Here is a 19,798-nt window from a genome sequence, read left to right on the forward strand (position 1 = left end):
CCTGCATGGGAGAGAGCACAACTGGAGACAAGTTGTTGAAAGACTCAGTTATTTCATAAAATCTGTAATTTGGAAGGATCTTAAGTGTTCCCCAACCCCACCCTATTTAAATTCTGAATCACCTGACACCCTATTTAAATTCTGAATCACCTGACAGGTGATCATCTAGTTTCCACATCCATTTAGGGCTAGGCAGAAGAAGAGAGTTTGAAAAATAAGCTTAGTACAAAAGGGAGATTTTTTTTCCAGCATGGACAAAGAGGAATTCCATTAGGTTTGATCAGAAGAGAAGTGGCTAGGGGGAATCTGGCTGTGAATAGATATGAGGTAAACATGGGTAGGGTGGGTATGAAAGTTTGGGTAGAGAAGTATGCAAGCGAAAGAGAAGTATATGCCTAGATTAGGAGATGCCAAGAATGAGGCAAAAACTCTCAGAGCAGGATGCTAAGACAGAATGAAATAAGGATAACTTATTCACCCAGATGAGGATATAGACTCCACATTAAACGTTCATGAACTTGTACGTGCACACAGACATGGGCATTAAATACCTGGCCATATTTCAGGCCCTCAGTTGGAGTTTTTAATTTTTTTAAATAATCATACCTATTAAGCACCTTTCATATGACAGTCATTGCTCTGGGTACCTTGCTCATATTATCATTCATCTTTCTTACAGTCCTGGAACATAGATATTTCTATCCCCAATTTACAGATGTGGAACTGAGTTGGAATATTTCTGCAGGAGCATGTTATTTGTCCTGTGTATCCATGGCCATCAATTCAGAAATTATTATCTTGCTCTACATAGTATATGTAGTCTCCAGCAGTCTACTAGAGCTTTGCTTTTCCTCAGAAATTATTTCCTGACTAGTAACATTTCATAGACTTAAATATACACCATAGTAAGTTTTTTTTTTAGCAAAAATTAATAGTAATGGTATAGATGTAGAAGAAATAATAGAGAGTATTCTTTTGAATTCTCTAGATAAAAGTTAATAGTACAGAAAGATTTTTTAAATTTGCAAACAGTAACACTAATCAAGTCCTTATACCAAACCATTAAATAATAATTACAATCCTTGGGAATGTGATTAGACATGGGGACATGAGGGAATCACTTTAAATTTCAAAACAGGGCAACCTAAATAAAAGTCAGCACAGAAACCATCATTCAGCAGAAGGGAAGGTTTGGCTGGTCTGGACATGGATAGACTAGGGAGAGTGTAAGGTGCCTAATCCCATGCAAGATGGGCCGAAAATTTTGAGGTGGCATTTAGAAAAAGACCCAGAGAGGACTCATGGAAACTATCCTTGGAATGTCAGGAAATAACAAGAGACATTCAGGCAGTGGACTGCGATTAGAGGCATGTTAATTAGGCATGCTAATAATGGGATGGCAAGAAAGTTGGGGGTAAAGCAATCCACCTAGCAGCCTGAGGACTTAATGGGAGCTTTGTACCTTGGGGGAGGCTGGGAAGGCACTGGCCATGATCACAGCTCTCAGTAAACTCTGTGATAATCACTCAGAGTAACTTTCAGAGTTTAAACATTGTAATATATTTATCTCCCTATGATTTGTCTTCCTACACAAATTTTTATTGTTTCTTTTCATGTAATTATGTAGCTGTAAAACTATATGTTTAGTTATCTCTGAGGATTTAAAAGTTTACATCTTGACACAGTTAAATTTATCCAATTAATATATATTTTTTAAGTGTTTACTAAATGCTAGGTACACTTTCACATGCTGGAGATGTAGCAGAAAGCAAAGTGCCTTCCTGAAGCTTACATTCTAGATGGGAGAGCCAAGCACACAAAATAAATAAATTATATAGTAGATTAGAAGATCATAAGTGCCATGAAGAAAAATAAAACCCAGGAGGGAATTAGAGAATGGTGATGGTTGGACGTGGTAATGATGTCATTTAAATAAGGTAGTCATTGCGGACCTCACTGAGAAAGTGATATTTGAGCAAAAACCTAAGGGGGGTGAGGGAGCAAGCCACATGGATATCCTAGGGTAAGCATTCAAGGCAGAGGGAACAGATGTACAGGCGCTGGGGAGGGAGCACACCTCGTGTGTACAGGAATAATAAAGAGGCCAGTGTGACTGGAGCAGAGAGAGAGACTGGACAGTCAGATGTGAAAGCAGAGAGGCAGTATGGCCAGACTGCTTAGTGCCTTGAGAGCAATGCTTAGGACTTTGATGCTTATCTGAATGAGGTGGGAAGCCATTAGAGTGTTTTAAATAGAGCAGTGACATACTCTGAATTAGGATTGAACAGGATCCCTCTGGCTCCTATGTGGAGAATTACTTTAGGGAGGTAAGAGTGAAGGCAGGTAGACAAATTTGGAGACTGTTGCAGGGAAGACATGTTGTGGCTGTATGGTGGTGGTGAAAGTGGCTGGATTCTGGACGGATTTGGAGTACAGCCAACATAATATGCTGATAGTTTGGATATGGAGAGTGAAATAGGGAAGGGAGAAAAGGAGGGGGTGGGGTTGAGTCCCAGTTACTGGCAGGATTGGTTGCCAGTAACTGAGATGGGGAAGTCTAAGAAGGCAGTGCCTACGTCTTTGGGTTCACTGCATCTGTGTATCATTGTTTTACAAACCAAGTCTGTGGTATTCTGAGTTATGATTCATAGGAGCACATTTGAAAAGTATGCTGGAATTTTAATGACAAAGAACTCACAGGTTTTCATCTGTGAGACAAAAGTGAGAATCAAAATAAGTACATATAAAAATGTTTGGAAATGTTAAAGACAGCAAAAAATAAATAAATAAATTTTATCACTGATGAATAGTTGAAGTCTGGAAAAATGAGGAATGCTTGTATATAAGTAAAGAATGTAAAAGAACTTCATGCGTAGTAATAAAAGCACCACTCCATATATACTTATCCAATATATACAATTTTTATTTTAATCAAATATACTGCAGTTACAGGTTTAATGCCCATAAATTACTTTCCCATGAACTTCCTTTTAGCCCTTTGCTTACCATCCATATATTTCATTTTTGGAATATTCCCAAAGCCTTTAAAAAAATGTGTCAGTCCAGTATATTCTACCTTGTCCTTTGCTTCAACAGCAACATTCTTAGTCATTTTTTCTGGGTGTAAGTCAGAGAAAAATAGCAAAAGTTGACTAAAGAGAAAGATGTGGTGAAAGTATCACATTTTCTTTTATAATGGGACAAAGTATTATGGCAAGCCACTCATAATTCTAACAGGAACTTAGATGATTTAACTAAAAAGAAGAGAAAGGGCATATGGATGGGGAAGCAGTCCCCAAGACCACTATCAGCCTTGGCAATTTACTAGAAGGACTTACAACATTTGTTACCATCTGGTTATGCTTTAACACAGCCAAAGGATACAGATTAAACTTACCAAAGGGCAAAGGTACATGGGACAAAGCTCAGGAGAAAACAGGCATAAGCTTCCAGGTGTCCACTCCTACTGGAGTTGTACTCACAGCAACAATGTGTGCCAACACATGCAAAGCATTGCTAGCCAGGGAAGCTCACCTGAGCCTTGGTGTCCTGGGCTTTTATTGTAGTTCAATTGTGTGACTGACTTCAGCTACTCAGACTCCAGCCTCTCCAGAGCAAAGATAGGAGTTTATCATAAATCACCTAGGTAACTAAACTGTTACTGCCAAGTAACCCAAGGCCTCGAGTGTACAAAAAACTCTTTATCAGGCAGAATATTCCAAGGGCTCGTCTCTCATGAGCTGGTAAAGGGCCAATCCTGAAGACTTCTCTTGGGAATGTGTATGATTTGAGCAACTCAGGTCTGCTAATATAACCTTTTCCCATATAACATAGTAGATCCTTGAACATTGTATTAGTGCTTCTTAGAAGCATTATTACTATTAGAGAGTAAACTTATAGTACCTTATCCTAGAAGATATGATATAAGGACATATGAAAAATACACATAATGTCAAAAAGGGTTTAGCTAAATTCATAAATGAGTGAACCAGATTAGATTACATAAGTGAGGTTAGTAGTACTTTTTTTGTGGGGCACTTCCCCTGAAAATCTATCATCGATGTCATGACTTATCCATAGGAGTTTGCAGACAAAGGGCTAGAGGAATGGAGAAACTAACCCCAAAGTGTATGTGATATTTATTGGATTCAGGAAAGAAGTCAAAGGGAGGAAAGTTACCCTGGAGGTTGATGTTGAATTCTGGAACAGTCTCAGGAATCTGTTGAAAAACTGCAGAGTAATGAAACAGTACTTAGGAAAAAAAGCATGATTTTGGTGAGAAAATTGGAAGTGGAAGGAAAAGGACAGGGAAGAAATGAAGATGATTTCCAAATAATTGGTTTGAGGATATGTAGTGAAGAAGTTAAGAAAGTTCTGATTGGAAGAATTTAGTTTTAGATGTATAAATGAGCACCTTAGCAGGTTACGAGGAAAGAGGTGGGAGTGAGCAAACGACCATGTGTGGCCATGCAGCCATATTCTTGTGGGAAGTCCCAGGATTGAGACACTGCAGGCAGCTCCCAGGGAGAAAGGAAGTGAAGCATAATGGCTAAAATCTTGACTGATTCAGACACACCTGAAGTCAAAAATAAACCTGACCACTCATTGAACAATGCTGGGTAAGTTATTTCACCATTCTAAATCTCAGTTTCCTCATCTATTTCCAACAAAATTACCCATAAAATAATTTTGAAGATTAAATATGATAGTGAAATACACATTCTTTGTACAGTAAAAGCAGTAAAAATTTTCTGGGAAGAAAGCATAAGAAGGATTTTCCACAGAGGTATTAAGAGAAGCAGGAGAATATGGTATCCCAGAAACTAACTTCCCAAAGTGTCAGGGAAGAGGAAGAGTGTGGTGTATTATCCTAGGTGGTGAGATTCTGGAGAGTGAGCACTAGGAAAGAGATACTGGGTTTTTCTAATGGGAATTTGAAAAAGGGCTTGGCCTGAGCAGCTTTAATTAGTGTATTGGGGTTCTGCAGAGAAACAGAACCAGTAGATTCATGTCTACACCTACATCTATTTATCTATCTACATGTAGAATTGCCTAGATTATGGGAATTGGCCATTATGGGAATTGGCTCATGCAATTATGGAGGCTGAGAGGTCCCACAATCTGCCATCTGCAGTCCTGGAGATCCAAGAAAGCAGGTCCAGCCCGAATGTGAAGGCCTGAGAACTAGGAACACTGTTGGTGTAAATCCCAGCCAAAGAACAGGAGAAGACCAATGTTCCAGCCCCAGCAGTTAGGCAGACAGAAACTTTTCCCTCTCTTTTTGTTCTATTTGGGCCCACCCACATTGGGAGGGCAGTCTGCTTTACTCAGTTTAGTCTCCTCTGGAAACAGCCTCATAGACACATCCAGAAATGATGTTTGACCAAATATTTGTGTACCCTATGATTCTGTCAAGTTGACACATAAAATTAACCATCACAACTGGTAAGAAAATAAGTCATATGTGTACAAATCAAAGGGGGAGAATTGGTGATACAGAATTAAAGATATTTAGTCTACAGATTCAAGGAGTTACATTGCCAGTTGAAAGATAATACACATTGGGATTTGTGGAAAGTGGAAAATGTATTTTGATTAAACATCAAAATTTTAAAAACTTATATTTAAGTTTTATAAGTAATTTTTTTCATCTGTTGCATTTCATCAGTACTTATATTTCTGCATTTAGAATCTTTCATGGCTGTGTAAACATGTTTTTATCAGTATGGTGAATCAGTTAGCTTTATCTATACATAGACTTTGGTTGATGAAGAAGTAGATTGGTAATTGCTTTTTTCCTCAGATCTGTTTGGTTACTTGGAATATTTAGCCTGAAAGTTACAAATATGCAGTTGAGCAGGAAGAAGAAGAAACCTTTTGGCATCAAATACTGTATATTTCTCAAAGTATTTGATATTTTTAGTCTCCTGAAGAGACTGCAAGGTTGAGAATAAACAATGCATTGTACATATTTTTGAAATAGCATTCTCTGAGTGATAGTTTTGTGAGCGTTTCCTCCTGGGGTCATGGTGCACTTCCTCTCAGTTGGACTGACCTCGATGTTCTCATTGAGAAGATGATGATGGCTGCTACTATTTATTGAGCACTTTCTAAATCCTAGGCACCATTTTAATGCTTTACGTATATCAGCTAATTTAAGCTTCACAGAAACCCTATGAGGGAGGTACTATTATTTTATCCATTTTACAGAGGAGGAAACAGGAACGTAGGTAAGGATGTGATGATGCTAGGATTCAAACCCAGGAAGTCTGGCTTCAGTTTGCACCCTCAACCACTGATAGTGTTTTGAGATGAATGATAACTAGCTTTTTTTTTTTTTTTTTAACACTTACTATGAAGTGGTGAGGGCTTTATAGGTGCTACCTCATTTAATCTCCCAACCAGTCAGTGAGACAAATAGCATTTTATTTTAAATGAAGAAATAGGTTTAGATAGCTTGTCCAAAGTCATACAGTGACAAACAACTGTGACCTCATGCCAGCCCTTTTAACCATCTCACCAGTCTGCCTTCAGGAATCTACTGCAGGAAGAAAAATTTTACTTTGGTTTTCAGGAGCATTTTGTGGTTTAGTTTAACTGTTATTTGAAACTGTATAGCTGTTGGCTTCATTATTTTTATTCATCCTCTTTTCTATACTTTATTTTTTTAGTCAGTAATGCCATAAAAGTTTTCATGGTTAAAGCTATCGCCGAGAGAGCCATAGCTTGTCCTTCAGACTCTTACAGAAAATCTTTTACTCTTCAGAGAAACTTTTTTAAAAAACATTGCAAATTTTCTTTAGTGGCCAAGTTCAGTAGGTTAAATAAATTCCTTTGGACTCAGGAGACTGACTATTCATGTTTATTTTCAGGCAGAGTAATACAGTACTACAGTTTTTTTAAAAAAAAAAAAAAACCTCAGAGACATCATTTTCTTATATTTTTATTTTATAGTTATTTAGGGAAGGCATAGATTTTCTTGCCCACTTTGTATGTTCAATGCCTAACATAGTTCTGGGATTTATTTATTTATTTTTTTTTTTTGAGACAGGGTCTAACCCTGTCACCCAGACTGGAGTGCAGTGGGGCGATCTCGGCTCACTGCAACTTCCGCCTCCCAGCCTCGAGCTATCCTCTCACCTCAGCCTCCCAAGTAGCTGGGACCCAGGTATACCCCAAAATGCCCAAATAATTTTTGTATTTTTTTGTAGAGACAGGGTTTAACCGTGTTGCCCAGGCTGGTCTCTAACTCCTGGGCTCAAGCACTCCAGTTGCCTCAGCCTCCCAACTGCTGGGATAACAGGCATGAGTCGCTGTGCCTGGCCCATAATTCCTGGATTTAATAGCTTTTTCATACATAGTAGAATTGATTGGTATTTATAAGAAATTCTTATCCCCAACTTGGGTAAGGAACTGATATTCCAATACTGGATCACAATGCACTGCAAAGCATAACAGGCAAAAATTACTATTTTTTAAGTGATTCAGCATAAAAAAATACACTTAATTATGCTCAATATTAACTTATTAAAATAATATCAAAATAAAACATTCTGAAAATACTTTGATAGTGTATTCTAAAACCATCATTAAAATCAACTAAAATTGTAATAAAGGAATATTAATCAGAAGATTTTTAATTGTTAGACTGCTAGAGAAACTAGAATTTATTTATAGCTTATCTTAGAAAGTATAACCATTTCATTATCTCTTTTGGCCTTTCTGTAAGCAAAATTGGATGCCCCAGTAGTCTCATAAGTGACTTTTGTACACTCTACCTTAGTTTCCCTTTTCTCCATGAAAATAATACAGATTTTACTTTTTTTCTACATATGAAATGATAGCCACGCTCTGAAACGCTAGATACTAATGGTTTGCAGTTTAGTAGTAACATGCACCAGGCTAACCTCTACCACTAAATTATGAATTTAGTTTGATAGCCACTACATTTCTCACTCAGGTGGTCTCTGGTGGATGGGGGAGAAGCCTTCAGACTTGACATCAGAAAATGTTTGTGAGCATTTTAAACATATTTTACATGAATTATTCTAATATAAGGAAGTTATACAATTATCATCCACTGGTATAACAAATAAAGTGGGCTTCACATTAATGAGAAAATGTAGTATCTTCATGAAAGCCTTTCAGGGGACAATGATAGAAATGTTCCTTGACTGTACAGAGCTGAAGTTAATAAAAGCCTGACCTAAAGTTTTTTTAAATGTTGTATTTGAAGGCAATGAACACCGTTATTATACATGGTGTAGTTTTGCTGTGTGACCTCAGGTTTCTAATTACTCCTTCAGCAGCGTGTGCAAATTCTTGGAGGGTCCATATACTGTCATTTCATATTGTGAATTTTTGTTTGGACATTACCTTTTAGGGAGCAAAAGTATTCTTGATTTTGATTAAGAGCCTTTGGTTTTGGCCGCGCGTGGTGGCTCAAGCCTGTAATCCCAGCACTTTGGGAGGCTGACGCGGGTGGATCACGAGGTCAGGAGATCAAGGCCATCCTGGCTAACACAGTGAAACCCCATCTCTGCTAAAAATACAAAAAATTAGCCGGGCATGGTGGCGGCGCCTGTAGTCCCAGCTACTCGGGAGGCTGAGGCAGGAGAATGGCCTGAACCCGGGAGGCGGAGCTTGCAGTGAGCTGAGATTGCTCCACTGCACTCCAGCCCAGGCGACAGAGCGAGACTCTGTATCAAAAAAAAAAACAGAGCTCTCGGTTTTAAGATTTTTTCCTTTTTGTCTGAGTCCACAGGCTTTACACATCAGGGAGTATAATTTTAGGGAATGATTGTGCAGTACCAAAGCCATAGGTTTTCTTAGGATTTGACATATTTAAGAATAAGGTTAGATTTATTTCGCTACAGAAATTTACCAAGGACATGTAAGATTTTATTTTGGTATTGAGGAAACATTCTTCAAAAAATTATTTTAATTATGCATTTAATAAAACTGAAATAGAAAAGTAAGGAGACTTTTTAAAATATATGCATTTTATTACCATAGTTAAAATATGTGACAACGGTGAAGTAGTACATGAGACCACAGCAAGATGTTTCCCAAGGCACTTGGAAATAAGTTTCTCTGACAGTTAAATACTAAAATGGATCAGAGAAGGCAATGCAGCCCTGTCTAGTATATCCTAATATTCTCAGGCAATCGGGGTTTTCCTAAAACTTCACTGGACGCCTGAAGGAGGAGGGAACTTGGACTTAAATGGAAGCATGAGCAAGCGAGTCACAGTGCCCAACCTCGGCAACATCTGCCTGTTTTCCACAGGAGAGGGTGCAACATCAGGAACATTCATTTGTCGGGTCTGCCTGTTCAATCCTGCCATGGATATGGGCACACTGGTTCTAGTGTAGGGGTTATTCCTAATCATGTAACTAACTATGAGGCCCATCCATTAAGTTGAGCAAACTGGAGCAGCTGCTCTTATGCTGAGCTTGGCAGGTGTGGTGGCAGGAGTTATAGGGGATGTACATTTCACTCTTGTTTTCTAAATATGATTACAATTCAGTTTTTAAAATTTTGTCTTTAATGATATCCCAAGGACATCTGTGACAGCTGCTGGCAATTTCAGCAGCCTCCTTCAAATGAAGTTATGGTAGCGATCTTAACTGGTCGACTTGCCCCAAGCTCAGGGCCTTTCCCATCGCCTTTGTTCTGATTCTTTGCTTGTTCAGGCAATTATCTAATAATTCACTTCCTGTGTTGGTTTCCTGTGAAGCCAGAAAATATTTCCCAATCCGCTTGATGGTAAACGAATATGCTGACATTCTGGTTTTACGTATGTGAGAGGTGGGGAAGCTTAACATTAAGTAGCATCTCATCTCCATGATGATCAGCTGAGATACTGATGGCAGTGATGGAGCCAAGAACAGATCCTGGACAGAGGTTAACCCATCCGCCTTGCAGTGGCAGCAGGTGTCCCTAAATTTTCATGTACTCCTTTCATAATATAAATGTGTTACTAAGAAACAGCTTTCCAGCCAGAGACTGTGTTTCCCAGCCACTGTTAGATCAGCAGGCCTTTCTCTTGACAGAATATAGTAAGAAGTGGTCGCCTTTTGTATATGAAGAATTAAATTACTGACCTTGGGAAGAAAATTTAGATAGTAGCTCATTTAATCTATTATTATTTTCTTTGAGGCAAAACCTCTAACAAATACTTGAAAAATTTAAAGGGTCATATACTTTCCTTTCCTGTGAGTGAGGAGCTATGAGTGATGTGTTGAAGAGTCAGAAGCATTGTGTTCCAATTTCAGCTAAGTCTCTAATAAGCAGTATGATCTGGCCCTAGTCAGTTAACATCTGTGGTTCTTATAGTTTTGCCTGTAAAGTGTGAAGATTTAGTTTCTTTCAAATAAAATATTTTATCAATAGGTTAATATAATCTTGCAGGTCTGAAACGTTTTCCTTTTTAAAATATTATTGAGCTCTTCATGTCAGGTTCTAGGCTAAGTGCATCACACATATCTGATCACCCCATGAAGCATATTTCATTTTATGGATGACAGAAGGGAGGTGTTGAGAGTGGATGTCAGTTGATCAAAGCTAGGAGGCAGCAGAGTTGAGATTTATGCTCTTGTCTGCCCAACTCCATGCCCCATACTGTTAATCATTATGTTGTGTTCCTCAGATTTGGCACATATTATAAGAGGGTTTTTTAATCCCTCTTGATTTGGAGCATGTTTTACTTTCTACGGGGTGATTTCTTTCTTCCATCCTTATACTTTCTCTGTTTTCTAAAACCTGTGGAATTGAAAGAACTTTTGTACTACCATTTGTTTCATTCTATAAACAGTCCCAGATCATTTGAAACCCACATCTTTTTTGAAACTCGATGTACTAGTTTAGTGTTCAGTTTTTTCTTCTCAGCATACTCTTCTGTGCTTTCTTTGTGTGAAGATGGCAAAAAAAATGGAACTTTTAATGTTATTGAACATTCTCACAAATTAGCTTGGTTAAAGGAAAGAATCTTGGCTTAGGATTTAGGAGGTGCAAGTTCTAGTTCTTTCTCTGAAATTTACTGTGGAACAAATAATACTATTTTGCTATATTAAGTTTTTGAAGAGTAAAAGATCAAATATGTGAAAAGCATTTAGGATCACAGAAACAAAGTTTTTCTGTGTGACTGCTGAATCATAATAGCTGCAGTGGATTATTGGAACCAGAATTAAAGCAAAATAATTTGGGGCCTATTGTTGCTTTACGAAGATCTGCTTAAGGTAATTATAATTCATAATTCATGTGGCTTGGCCTACACGTAATGCTAAACTTGGATTGCTGAATAATATATATAGGCAGAGAGATGATCAAATTGCTAACTGAATTACAGCAGTAACAGCGTGATTTTTTTTTTTTTTAAAGACAAGGTCTCACTGTGTCACCCAGGCTGAAGTGCAGTGGCACAATTATAGCTCACTGCAGCCTCGAACTCCTGGGCTCAAGCAATCCTCCTGCTTCAGCCTCCCGAGTAGCTGGAACTACAGGCACACGCCACCACATGTGGCTAATTTTTTTATTATTTTATTTTATTTTTGTGGATATGGAGTCTCACTATGTTGACCAGGCTGGTCTCAAACTCCTGACCTCAGCTGATCCTCCTACCTCATAGATTTAGGAATGTTTTACTGTCCAAGTTGTGTGACATAAGACAAATGAATGGGAAGAAAAGGTGGATCATGAAAGTTGTAGACTTAGAAGAGGAAAAAGAGAATTTCAGGGGACATGACGCTCAATAGAATCATTCAGAAACAGCCTGAGAACTGAATTGTAGATAAGCTACTTATTAGTAGCATCAGCTGCTGAGAGTCGCTGGTAATTTTGCCATGTTGAAAATGCTATGCCCTTGAACTGGGCCAAGTGAAACTTAAAGATTTAAAGGGGCTGGAAGTGCTCTGCTGTCTCTGAAACACAATGAAATAGAGGGTGAATAGCTTGAGAGATCATCCATAAACATCTCAAAGTTCAGACTTATTTCTCCAGGACAGAAGGCACATTTCAAGATAGTGTGTGTGTTTGTGTTTGTATTTGTTTCATAGTGTTGAAAGTGGGAGAGTTGAGGCTGATCATTTCTGTAAACTCATTAGCCTTTAATGCCCTTTGTTTCAGTAAGCATTTTTGACATCTCTCAAACTATAGTTATTTGGGTACTACCTTCAACAATTTTTGCCATATTCATTTGCTTTTTTTAACTTTTAAGTTTAAATAATTTTAAACAGGAGTTTTGCATATCTGTTGAAATCTCAGGTTTGATATGGTATAGTTTTTCATAATGTACATTAAAATAAGTACATAAAATTAACATAAAGCCTGTCCATTTTTGGTCCATCCAAAATTATTTTGAAATACTCCTTTCATTTAATTTTGGCTCTTTGTACAGTGAGCACACACAATGTCTAGAGTGGAAAGTCAAAGAGAAAACTCAATGACTGGAAATAGAGATTTTTCAGTGAAATTTTCTAGACAGATTTAAAATGATGGATGAGTATTACTTCCTCTTTTAGGTTACCAGCCTAAAACAAGTTTGGGTTAGAGTTTAGTTAGGTTTAATTTCTTTTCTTTTTAAACTAGTGGATAGTTTTTAGGCTACATAAGTTTCTAGGCTTCATACGTGTTTTCTCCCATTAGTTTCCTAGAGGGACTTTTTTTCTGGAAAGTTCCAAACTTGCCTTGGCTTTAAATAAGGGGGAACAAAGTTTCTCCATGCTTATTTTAGTGATGAGGTCTGCTCTACCAACTCCTAAGCCCAGGGGTTTAGTTCAGCGCAGCCAGCATGCTGCCTTTTAGTTTAGTTTAGTTTAGTTTAGTTTAGTTTAGTTTTGTTTTGTTTTGTTTTGTTTTGAGACGGAGTTTAGCTCTGTCACCCAGGCTGGAGTGCAGTGGCCGGATCTCAGCTCACTGCAAACTCCGCCTCCCGGGTTTACGCCATTCTCCTGCCTCAGCCTCCCGAGTAGCTGGGACTACAGGCGCCCGCCACCTCGCCCGGCTAGTTTCTTGTTTTTTTTTTTTAGTAGAGACGGGGTTTCACCGTGTTAGCCAGGATGGTCTCGATCTCCTGACCTCGTGATCCGCCCATCTCAGCCTCCCAAAGTGCTGGGATTACAGGCTTGAGCCACCGCCCCCGGCCACATGCTGCCTTTTAAATGCCAGATTCAGTGCTAAGCTCCATGATACATAGAGGAAGAAGGTTCCCACCTTCTGTGAGGCATTCCATGTAAACAACTGAAATAGTCCCGTGTGATATAGGTATGTGTCAGATACAGGAGAGATCAACTCTTTGGGTGAATCAACAAAAGCCTTAATAGCTGGGAGAGCATTGGGGGCTGGGCACACTGAGTGGGGCATGGGGAAGGTAGTACACCATTTGTGGTATTGAGAATGCCACAGTTCTTTCTCCTCAGTCTTCACAGATGATTGTTCTGCAGAATCTCTGTGGGTTCTGCATTGGCTAACGTGGTATTCTGACCGAAATTAATATTTTAAATGTACAGTAATGCACAACTTTGCTGCTCTGACTCCCTTGCACGAGTTCGAAGTAATAGCTACGAACCTTCAATAACAGTTGGCATGTTGAGATGGCATCCTTCACAAAACAACATCTTAATGAGGTTCTGTGCTTCAGAATCAGCTTTTCTGGTTTAAATATATTCAGGCATATCCTACGTAACTGGAAGCACTGTGGCAGAAGTGGCAGGGGTCATATTGTGAGTTTTGCTGAGTTAGGCATGTAGGCCCCGCAGTGTGAGGGCCTCTTTGGAGCAGTCCTGAATATACAGTGATTCTGTGCCTGGGTGGGAGTGTGGTTGCACAGGGGAGGAGAAAGAACATGATGAATTAACCTTACCCACATTTGAGGAAGTTTGTACAGAATGTGAGATGGAAAATTTCTAGTTTCCATGTATTAATACCTTCTTACCCATATGCTCATAGCGGGAGCCACTCCCCTATCCACCTGAGCTCCCACACATTCAAAAGCCGGTAGTTGAGGGATCTTTCATTGCATATATGTTGGGTGTGGGGGGGGGGGTTCAATTAAAGCAGAAAGTGTCTAAAAAACCCCCACAGTGTTGATTGCATTGATGAGAGCATTCAGACTTAGACTTTTAGGGACTTAATATATACAGGATTTTTTTTTTTTTAATCTTAGCAGTATATTATTCTCTTTCTTTTTTTTGAGACAGAGTCTCGCTCTGTCGCCCAGGCTGGAGTGCAGTGGCGGATCTCGGCTCACCGCAACCTCCGCCTCCCGGGTTCAAGTGATTCCTGCATCAACCTCCAGAGTAGCTGGGATTACAGGCACCCCCCACCACGCCCGGCTAATTTTTGTATTTTTAGTAGAGACGGGGTTTCGCCATGTTGGCCAGGATGGTCTTCAACTCCTGACCTCAAGTGATCTGCCCGCCTCCACCTCCCAAAGTCCTGGGATTACAGACATGAGCCACCGTGCCTCTCCGGTATATTGTTCTCTAAATGGAGCAAGGAATAAACCCCTGGGGGGACTGAGCATTACCTCAGACCCAGCCATTTCTCTGTGCTGCCAGAGACCACACCCCTCCTCAGGCATAACCACAGAGGACTATTTCTTTTGGCTGGGTCTCTGACCTTGAAGGATCCAGCCTGCCAGCCGCCTTGAGACTTTGGGTGCTAGACATAATACTGGCAGAGTCCAAGAGTTATTTCTATTTCATATGTTTTATTTAGTACGGCTATATTAATTTTTTATTCATCAGAAGTTCTGCTCTTGAAATAAATGTAAAACGTTTTACAAAACCACTGCCACTGAGTTTCACATATATGTAGAAATATAAAAAACTCCAGAATAAGGTAGCACCCTCAAATGATGCCTCATTGCCTTTTTCGTGGAAACACACACAGCAAGTTGAAAATGTAGATTGATCTTCCGTATCTGTTAAATTATTAGTTTTTCTCCTTCTGAATATGATGAGGCAGTTTTTCCTTGGAAAAACAGTTTGTGTTCAGCTTGGGTGGTTGATTTTCCACCATCAGTTTCTCCCTTTAATAATTGAAAACCACTGTTCATTATTTACATAAAACTGTCTTTTTCTGGTCTGCTTTCTATAACCTTTCCCCTCTTAAGAATTTTAAGAATTCCCTGACTTTCCTCTGGGGGATTTTCTGCCTGCTTTATCCCAGATGTGGGACATTGACTAGGCTGAGGTTTTGGGGAATTTTTTTTTTTTTTTTTTTAGTGTTTCTACATTTGAAAGACGTTCTTTTAACCAGTGCACAAATCTGCCACTGAAAAAAGGGGCTTTGAAGAAAAATCAAGTAGTTAAGAAAATATGTGAACTTTGTTTACATTTCTCACTTATTGAATGACACCAAAATCCCATATGCCAAATGAAAAAGTAGACAGTAGTTTCAGATAATAAGGGGAAAATACACCCATGTTATTTCAGCCTTTTAATTCTGGGATTTTATTCTCTGAATGAAGGCATGTCAGTTTCTGGTCCCAGTGGCGCTGTGTTTGGTCTTTAATACGTGCTTGCTGATGTCAGCTGAGGAAATACAGGGGCTTGGTAGATGGTTACATGGCCTTTGTCTTCTCTCTTTCTACCTTCTGCTCACATAAAGAGGATATTTAACCTTTTTCATAATATTTTGTCTGCTTGCAGTTTTACAGATGTATTGATCCTAATCCCTGGTTCAGAAATGTTAGGAAAAGGAGATAAGTTACAGTGAAAGAGGCTGTAGTAAGAAATACAGGATTTTCTGGTTTTTTGTAATGTCTACTCAGATTCCCGGATGATTGTTCATTACCAGCTTTTGGTTATTGTGGTTTATGTATTAATGTCTTAAAAAAATACAGTCTAATTTTTTTTCATGATACTATGTGCGAAGAATACCAAGAATAATTTTTTCCTTACTTGAACAAATATTATACATTTTCCCTAAGTCCAAAATTCCGTTTTCCATGATGAACACAATTCTGATGTAGTATGTTTAACTCTATAAAATCAGAACTTGTTTTAGTTATTTTCTTCCTAATTACATTTTTTTGTTGTATTTTTAAAAATCTAAATTCATAAGCTTTATTTTCAAATATGGTTTCTACCTCTCATATGTTTCCACACTTGTGCCATGTTCCCTTGGCTGACAGATGCTTTTTTCCTTTTTATCTCGTGTAGGATCTTTCGAAGATGGTTTGGCTGCCTTGGAGATTTGGAGATCTGATGCCACGATGAGGACTCACACACGGGGGGCTCCCAGTGTGTTTTTCATATATTTGCTTTGCTTTGTGTCAGCCTACATCACCGACGAGAACCCAGAAGTCATGATTCCCTTCACCAATGCCAACTATGACAGCCATCCCATGCTGTACTTCTCTAGGACAGAAGTGGCAGAGCTGCAGCGCAGGGCTGCCAGCTCGCACGAGCACATTGCAGCCCGCCTCACGGAGGCTGTGCACACAATGCTGTCCAGCCCCTTGGAATACCTCCCTCCCTGGGATCCCAAGGACTACAGTGCCCGCTGGAATGAAATTTATGGAAACAACTTAGGTGCCTTGGCAATGTTTTGTGTGCTGTATCCTGAGAACATTGAAGCCCGAGACATGGCCAAAGACTACATGGAGAGGATGGCAGCGCAGCCTAGTTGGTAGATTTTTGTCTTTTCTTCTTACTGTAGTAACTCTGCATTAGAAAGAAACAAATCCATATGAAATCTCAGAGGCCAGATCTTCATATACCTCTTTGTGTATGTGTGTGGGGGGAGGTGTTATTTGTGTTGCCAGTCTTATGAATGGCCCTTAGTTTCAAAAGATGTAGTAACTTCTATGTTTAAAGTTAGAGGGAAAATATTTAGATGCAGCCTAATCTAAAGAAAAACTGATTTGTGGAATTGATTAAAGAGTATCATTTTGATTGTTGAGAATTCTTTCCTCCATATTCAACATGCATATATTACTATCATCTGGTGTTAGGTTTGATTGACCCCAAGTGGTTAAAACATTTTTCAGCAAGACATTTCTAGTAATTAAGACTTAGTTGCATTTTATGATTGTAAGGAACTAAAGGTGAATGGGATGGGACTGACTGGCAATTTATAAACACATCCCCTCCAATAACCAGCAGATTTCTGAGACCTGTAGGAAAACCAACATTATTGTGTAATTGTGTGAGGAATTCTAATTACATGATAATTTAGTTTCAGAAGTTTAAGATTTGAGAACAAATTCCTGTCTTTTTGATTAGCTTAATTTTATTTTATTAATTTATAATTAATGCTTAATATGCTTCCAAACAGATATGTGATAAGTTGATTAAACAAGGGATTCTACAGATGTTTTTACTCATGCAGTTTTTAATTATATGTTTATGGTTCAGTTGCAATAAAAGAATTTATAGATTGTATGAAATATTTTTTTAAAAATTATGTAAGCTGCCTCTTGTCATAGGACTAGAGAGAGTTCATTTTAAATGCTTAGAAAAATCTGTAAATGCACCTAATGCTATGATGAATTACATCTTAACATATCACAGGGGTGAAGGATGGTGGTTTGCAAGCTTTCCGATAAATTTCTGGAATTTTGTAATGAAAAGTATTATGCAAGAGTTGGCATTATCCATATCGGAGCTGATATTTTAGGCCTGTTGCTAAGTATATGTAGTCATTTTGAAGTTTACAATATTGTAGGTTGAAAAGAAATTTTTATTTGATTCATTTAAAAGCTTAGCCATGTATGTAGTTGTTTCTAACTTTGACTGACATTAACTGATCTTATTCTATTCTTGACACCAAGAAAGAAAAGATGTATGAAAACTTTTCTGATATTTGAATTACCAGATTACATTATCAAGTGCTACAGTAACCCACTAATTGATTTGTTCAATTACTTAGTTTAAAATGGCAACCATATTGACATTATTTAGAAAGAAACCTTTGTCATCTAGAAGGGTACTTTCTCTTTAAAGTCTTTTTTGTTTTAGATTAAGTGAATTTTGGCAAATTAAGAAATCGATGTAAATATTCCAGAGATAGTGCCTATAGAGAACCATGTATTTAATCCCACAAGAAAGTAATGGATGGTGAAATACCATTTTTGATGGAGATTGTTTAGCACAATATAGTAATATTATGAGAATTGTACAAGACTAGTATAATTTTCTCATTATAATGTAAAATATTCGGATATATAAATACCAACGAATGGATGCTGCCATCAAGATGAGACTCCTTCTATGATAAGAGAAATAAATAACTTAAAAGAAATATTATAATTTTTACATAGTTTCCACAAGTCCAGATTTATTGATCCCTGGAGGTATATAGAAATTTACTAGGAGTCTAGCACTTTATTCATGGCAATATTGATAGAAATAGGTATAACTCTAGGCCATTAACTAAAAGCCAATTTTTGACTTAATAGAGCTGAACAGTTGACTTCTTTCTCTTGACCTTCAAGGTAAAATCTTGAGAATTTACGCTTACATCTGGTTTCTAGTTCCAAAAGTGATCTTGAATTAGAAAGTTGAACTACTTGAGCATTTTGTTTTGGCAGGTACTATTATTAAGTTGTATTGTTTAATGACTTCACAGAAATTTTAACTTCTTAAAAACTACCACACCCAACCCTTAGACTTTTAAACTTTCATTTAGATTTGTGGTTGAGCACAATTACGACACAATTATGTGTTGTAATAATTTAAAACAATGTTCAGTGATTTTATAGTTCAACTACCTCTGTTTTAATTGCGCCATTAAATCATGTCCTCAGTACGTACCAAGAAGTATACAATGAGTATTGTCATTATCTTAGGATGTAGTTCGCCTATATTTGATTTCAGAAAAAAACCCAAATAACTAGCTGTTATTTACAGAAGAGATCAATAATTAATATTATGAAAGTTAAAAAAAAAAAAACTTTCTACAATAGCTTCATCAGGCTGAATGCATTTGCCTTTTTCTTTGAAGAGCATTTCTACTCTTTTGAAAGCCAGTTACTAAATTATGTTCATTCACTGATTCATTTGATCAACAAACATTTATTGAGCATCTACTGTGTATCAAGCACTGTGCTAGGGTGCTGGGGATTCAAAGATGAAGAAATAGCCCAGTAATTTTATAATGTTTACCTAGGGCAAAGGTTGCAAACATTGGGTTCTTAAAGCCTAAGCTAGGAGTATTTTCTCTGCTTAGAATTGAGTGTGTGGATCATTTCCACACACTAAGGAGTTTCCTTAGTTTTCATTCATGACTTAAACATTTGTATCATGCTGCACTCTAATGTGGTAGAAAAGCACCAACTCTGGAGTCACACTGCCTTTGAATCCCAGCTCCCTCACTCTTCAGCTGTGTTAATTCTCTTAATTAGTTAACTTTTCAGATTAATTTTCTTAATTTGCGTGAGCATTAGTGTCCTGATGTATAATGTGGCAGTAACAACCCTATCTACCTTATAGGGTTGCTAGGAGGATTAAGCGCAATAATCAATGTAAAGTACTTAGCACAGTTCTTGTCACATAGTAAGCCCTCAGTAAATGAGAATAATGACGATAATGGTAATTATTGATGCTGTTATTTTATCTACCTAGTACTTAGCCCCTGTTTGGTTTGTAATTTGGTATATGTAGACTCCAAGGAAATAGTATCCATTTGGGATTTTACTAATCTTAATTGCTCTCAAAACTAGAACATCTGTTTAACTCATAAAATTTTCCCCTTGGCTTTGTTCCATTAAAACTTTCATTGATGCTCCCCTGGGCCCTTTTTAAAATGTATACAAGAATCTAATGTTAACACCAATGAGGAAGGTTTAGAG

The 19,798-nt window shown here is 37.9% G+C and overlaps 1 protein-coding gene across 6 annotated transcripts in view; it reads left to right on the plus strand.

Annotated features, from left to right (window-relative positions):
• The window catches only part of DSE (dermatan sulfate epimerase), a 68,446-nt gene that overhangs the window by 13,271 nt on the left and 35,377 nt on the right, over window positions 1-19,798 (plus strand). For 4 of the 6 annotated variants that reach the window (XM_030928598.1, XM_030928601.1, XM_030928602.1 and 1 more), the window contains exon 2: window positions 16,167-16,635. The exons of 1 other annotated variant lie outside the window; for it this stretch is intronic. In XM_030928598.1, the coding sequence (XP_030784458.1) occupies window positions 16,220-16,635 (416 nt within the window). In that variant the 5' untranslated portion in view covers window positions 16,167-16,219. The remainder of the gene's footprint in view (window positions 1-16,166; window positions 16,636-19,798) is intronic. One more of the 6 variants, XM_030928599.1, reaches the window with a different exon arrangement.

This window comes from Rhinopithecus roxellana, chromosome 4 (genome assembly GCF_007565055.1).
Source record: "Rhinopithecus roxellana isolate Shanxi Qingling chromosome 4, ASM756505v1, whole genome shotgun sequence".
NCBI classification, from domain to species: domain Eukaryota; kingdom Metazoa; phylum Chordata; class Mammalia; order Primates; family Cercopithecidae; genus Rhinopithecus; species Rhinopithecus roxellana.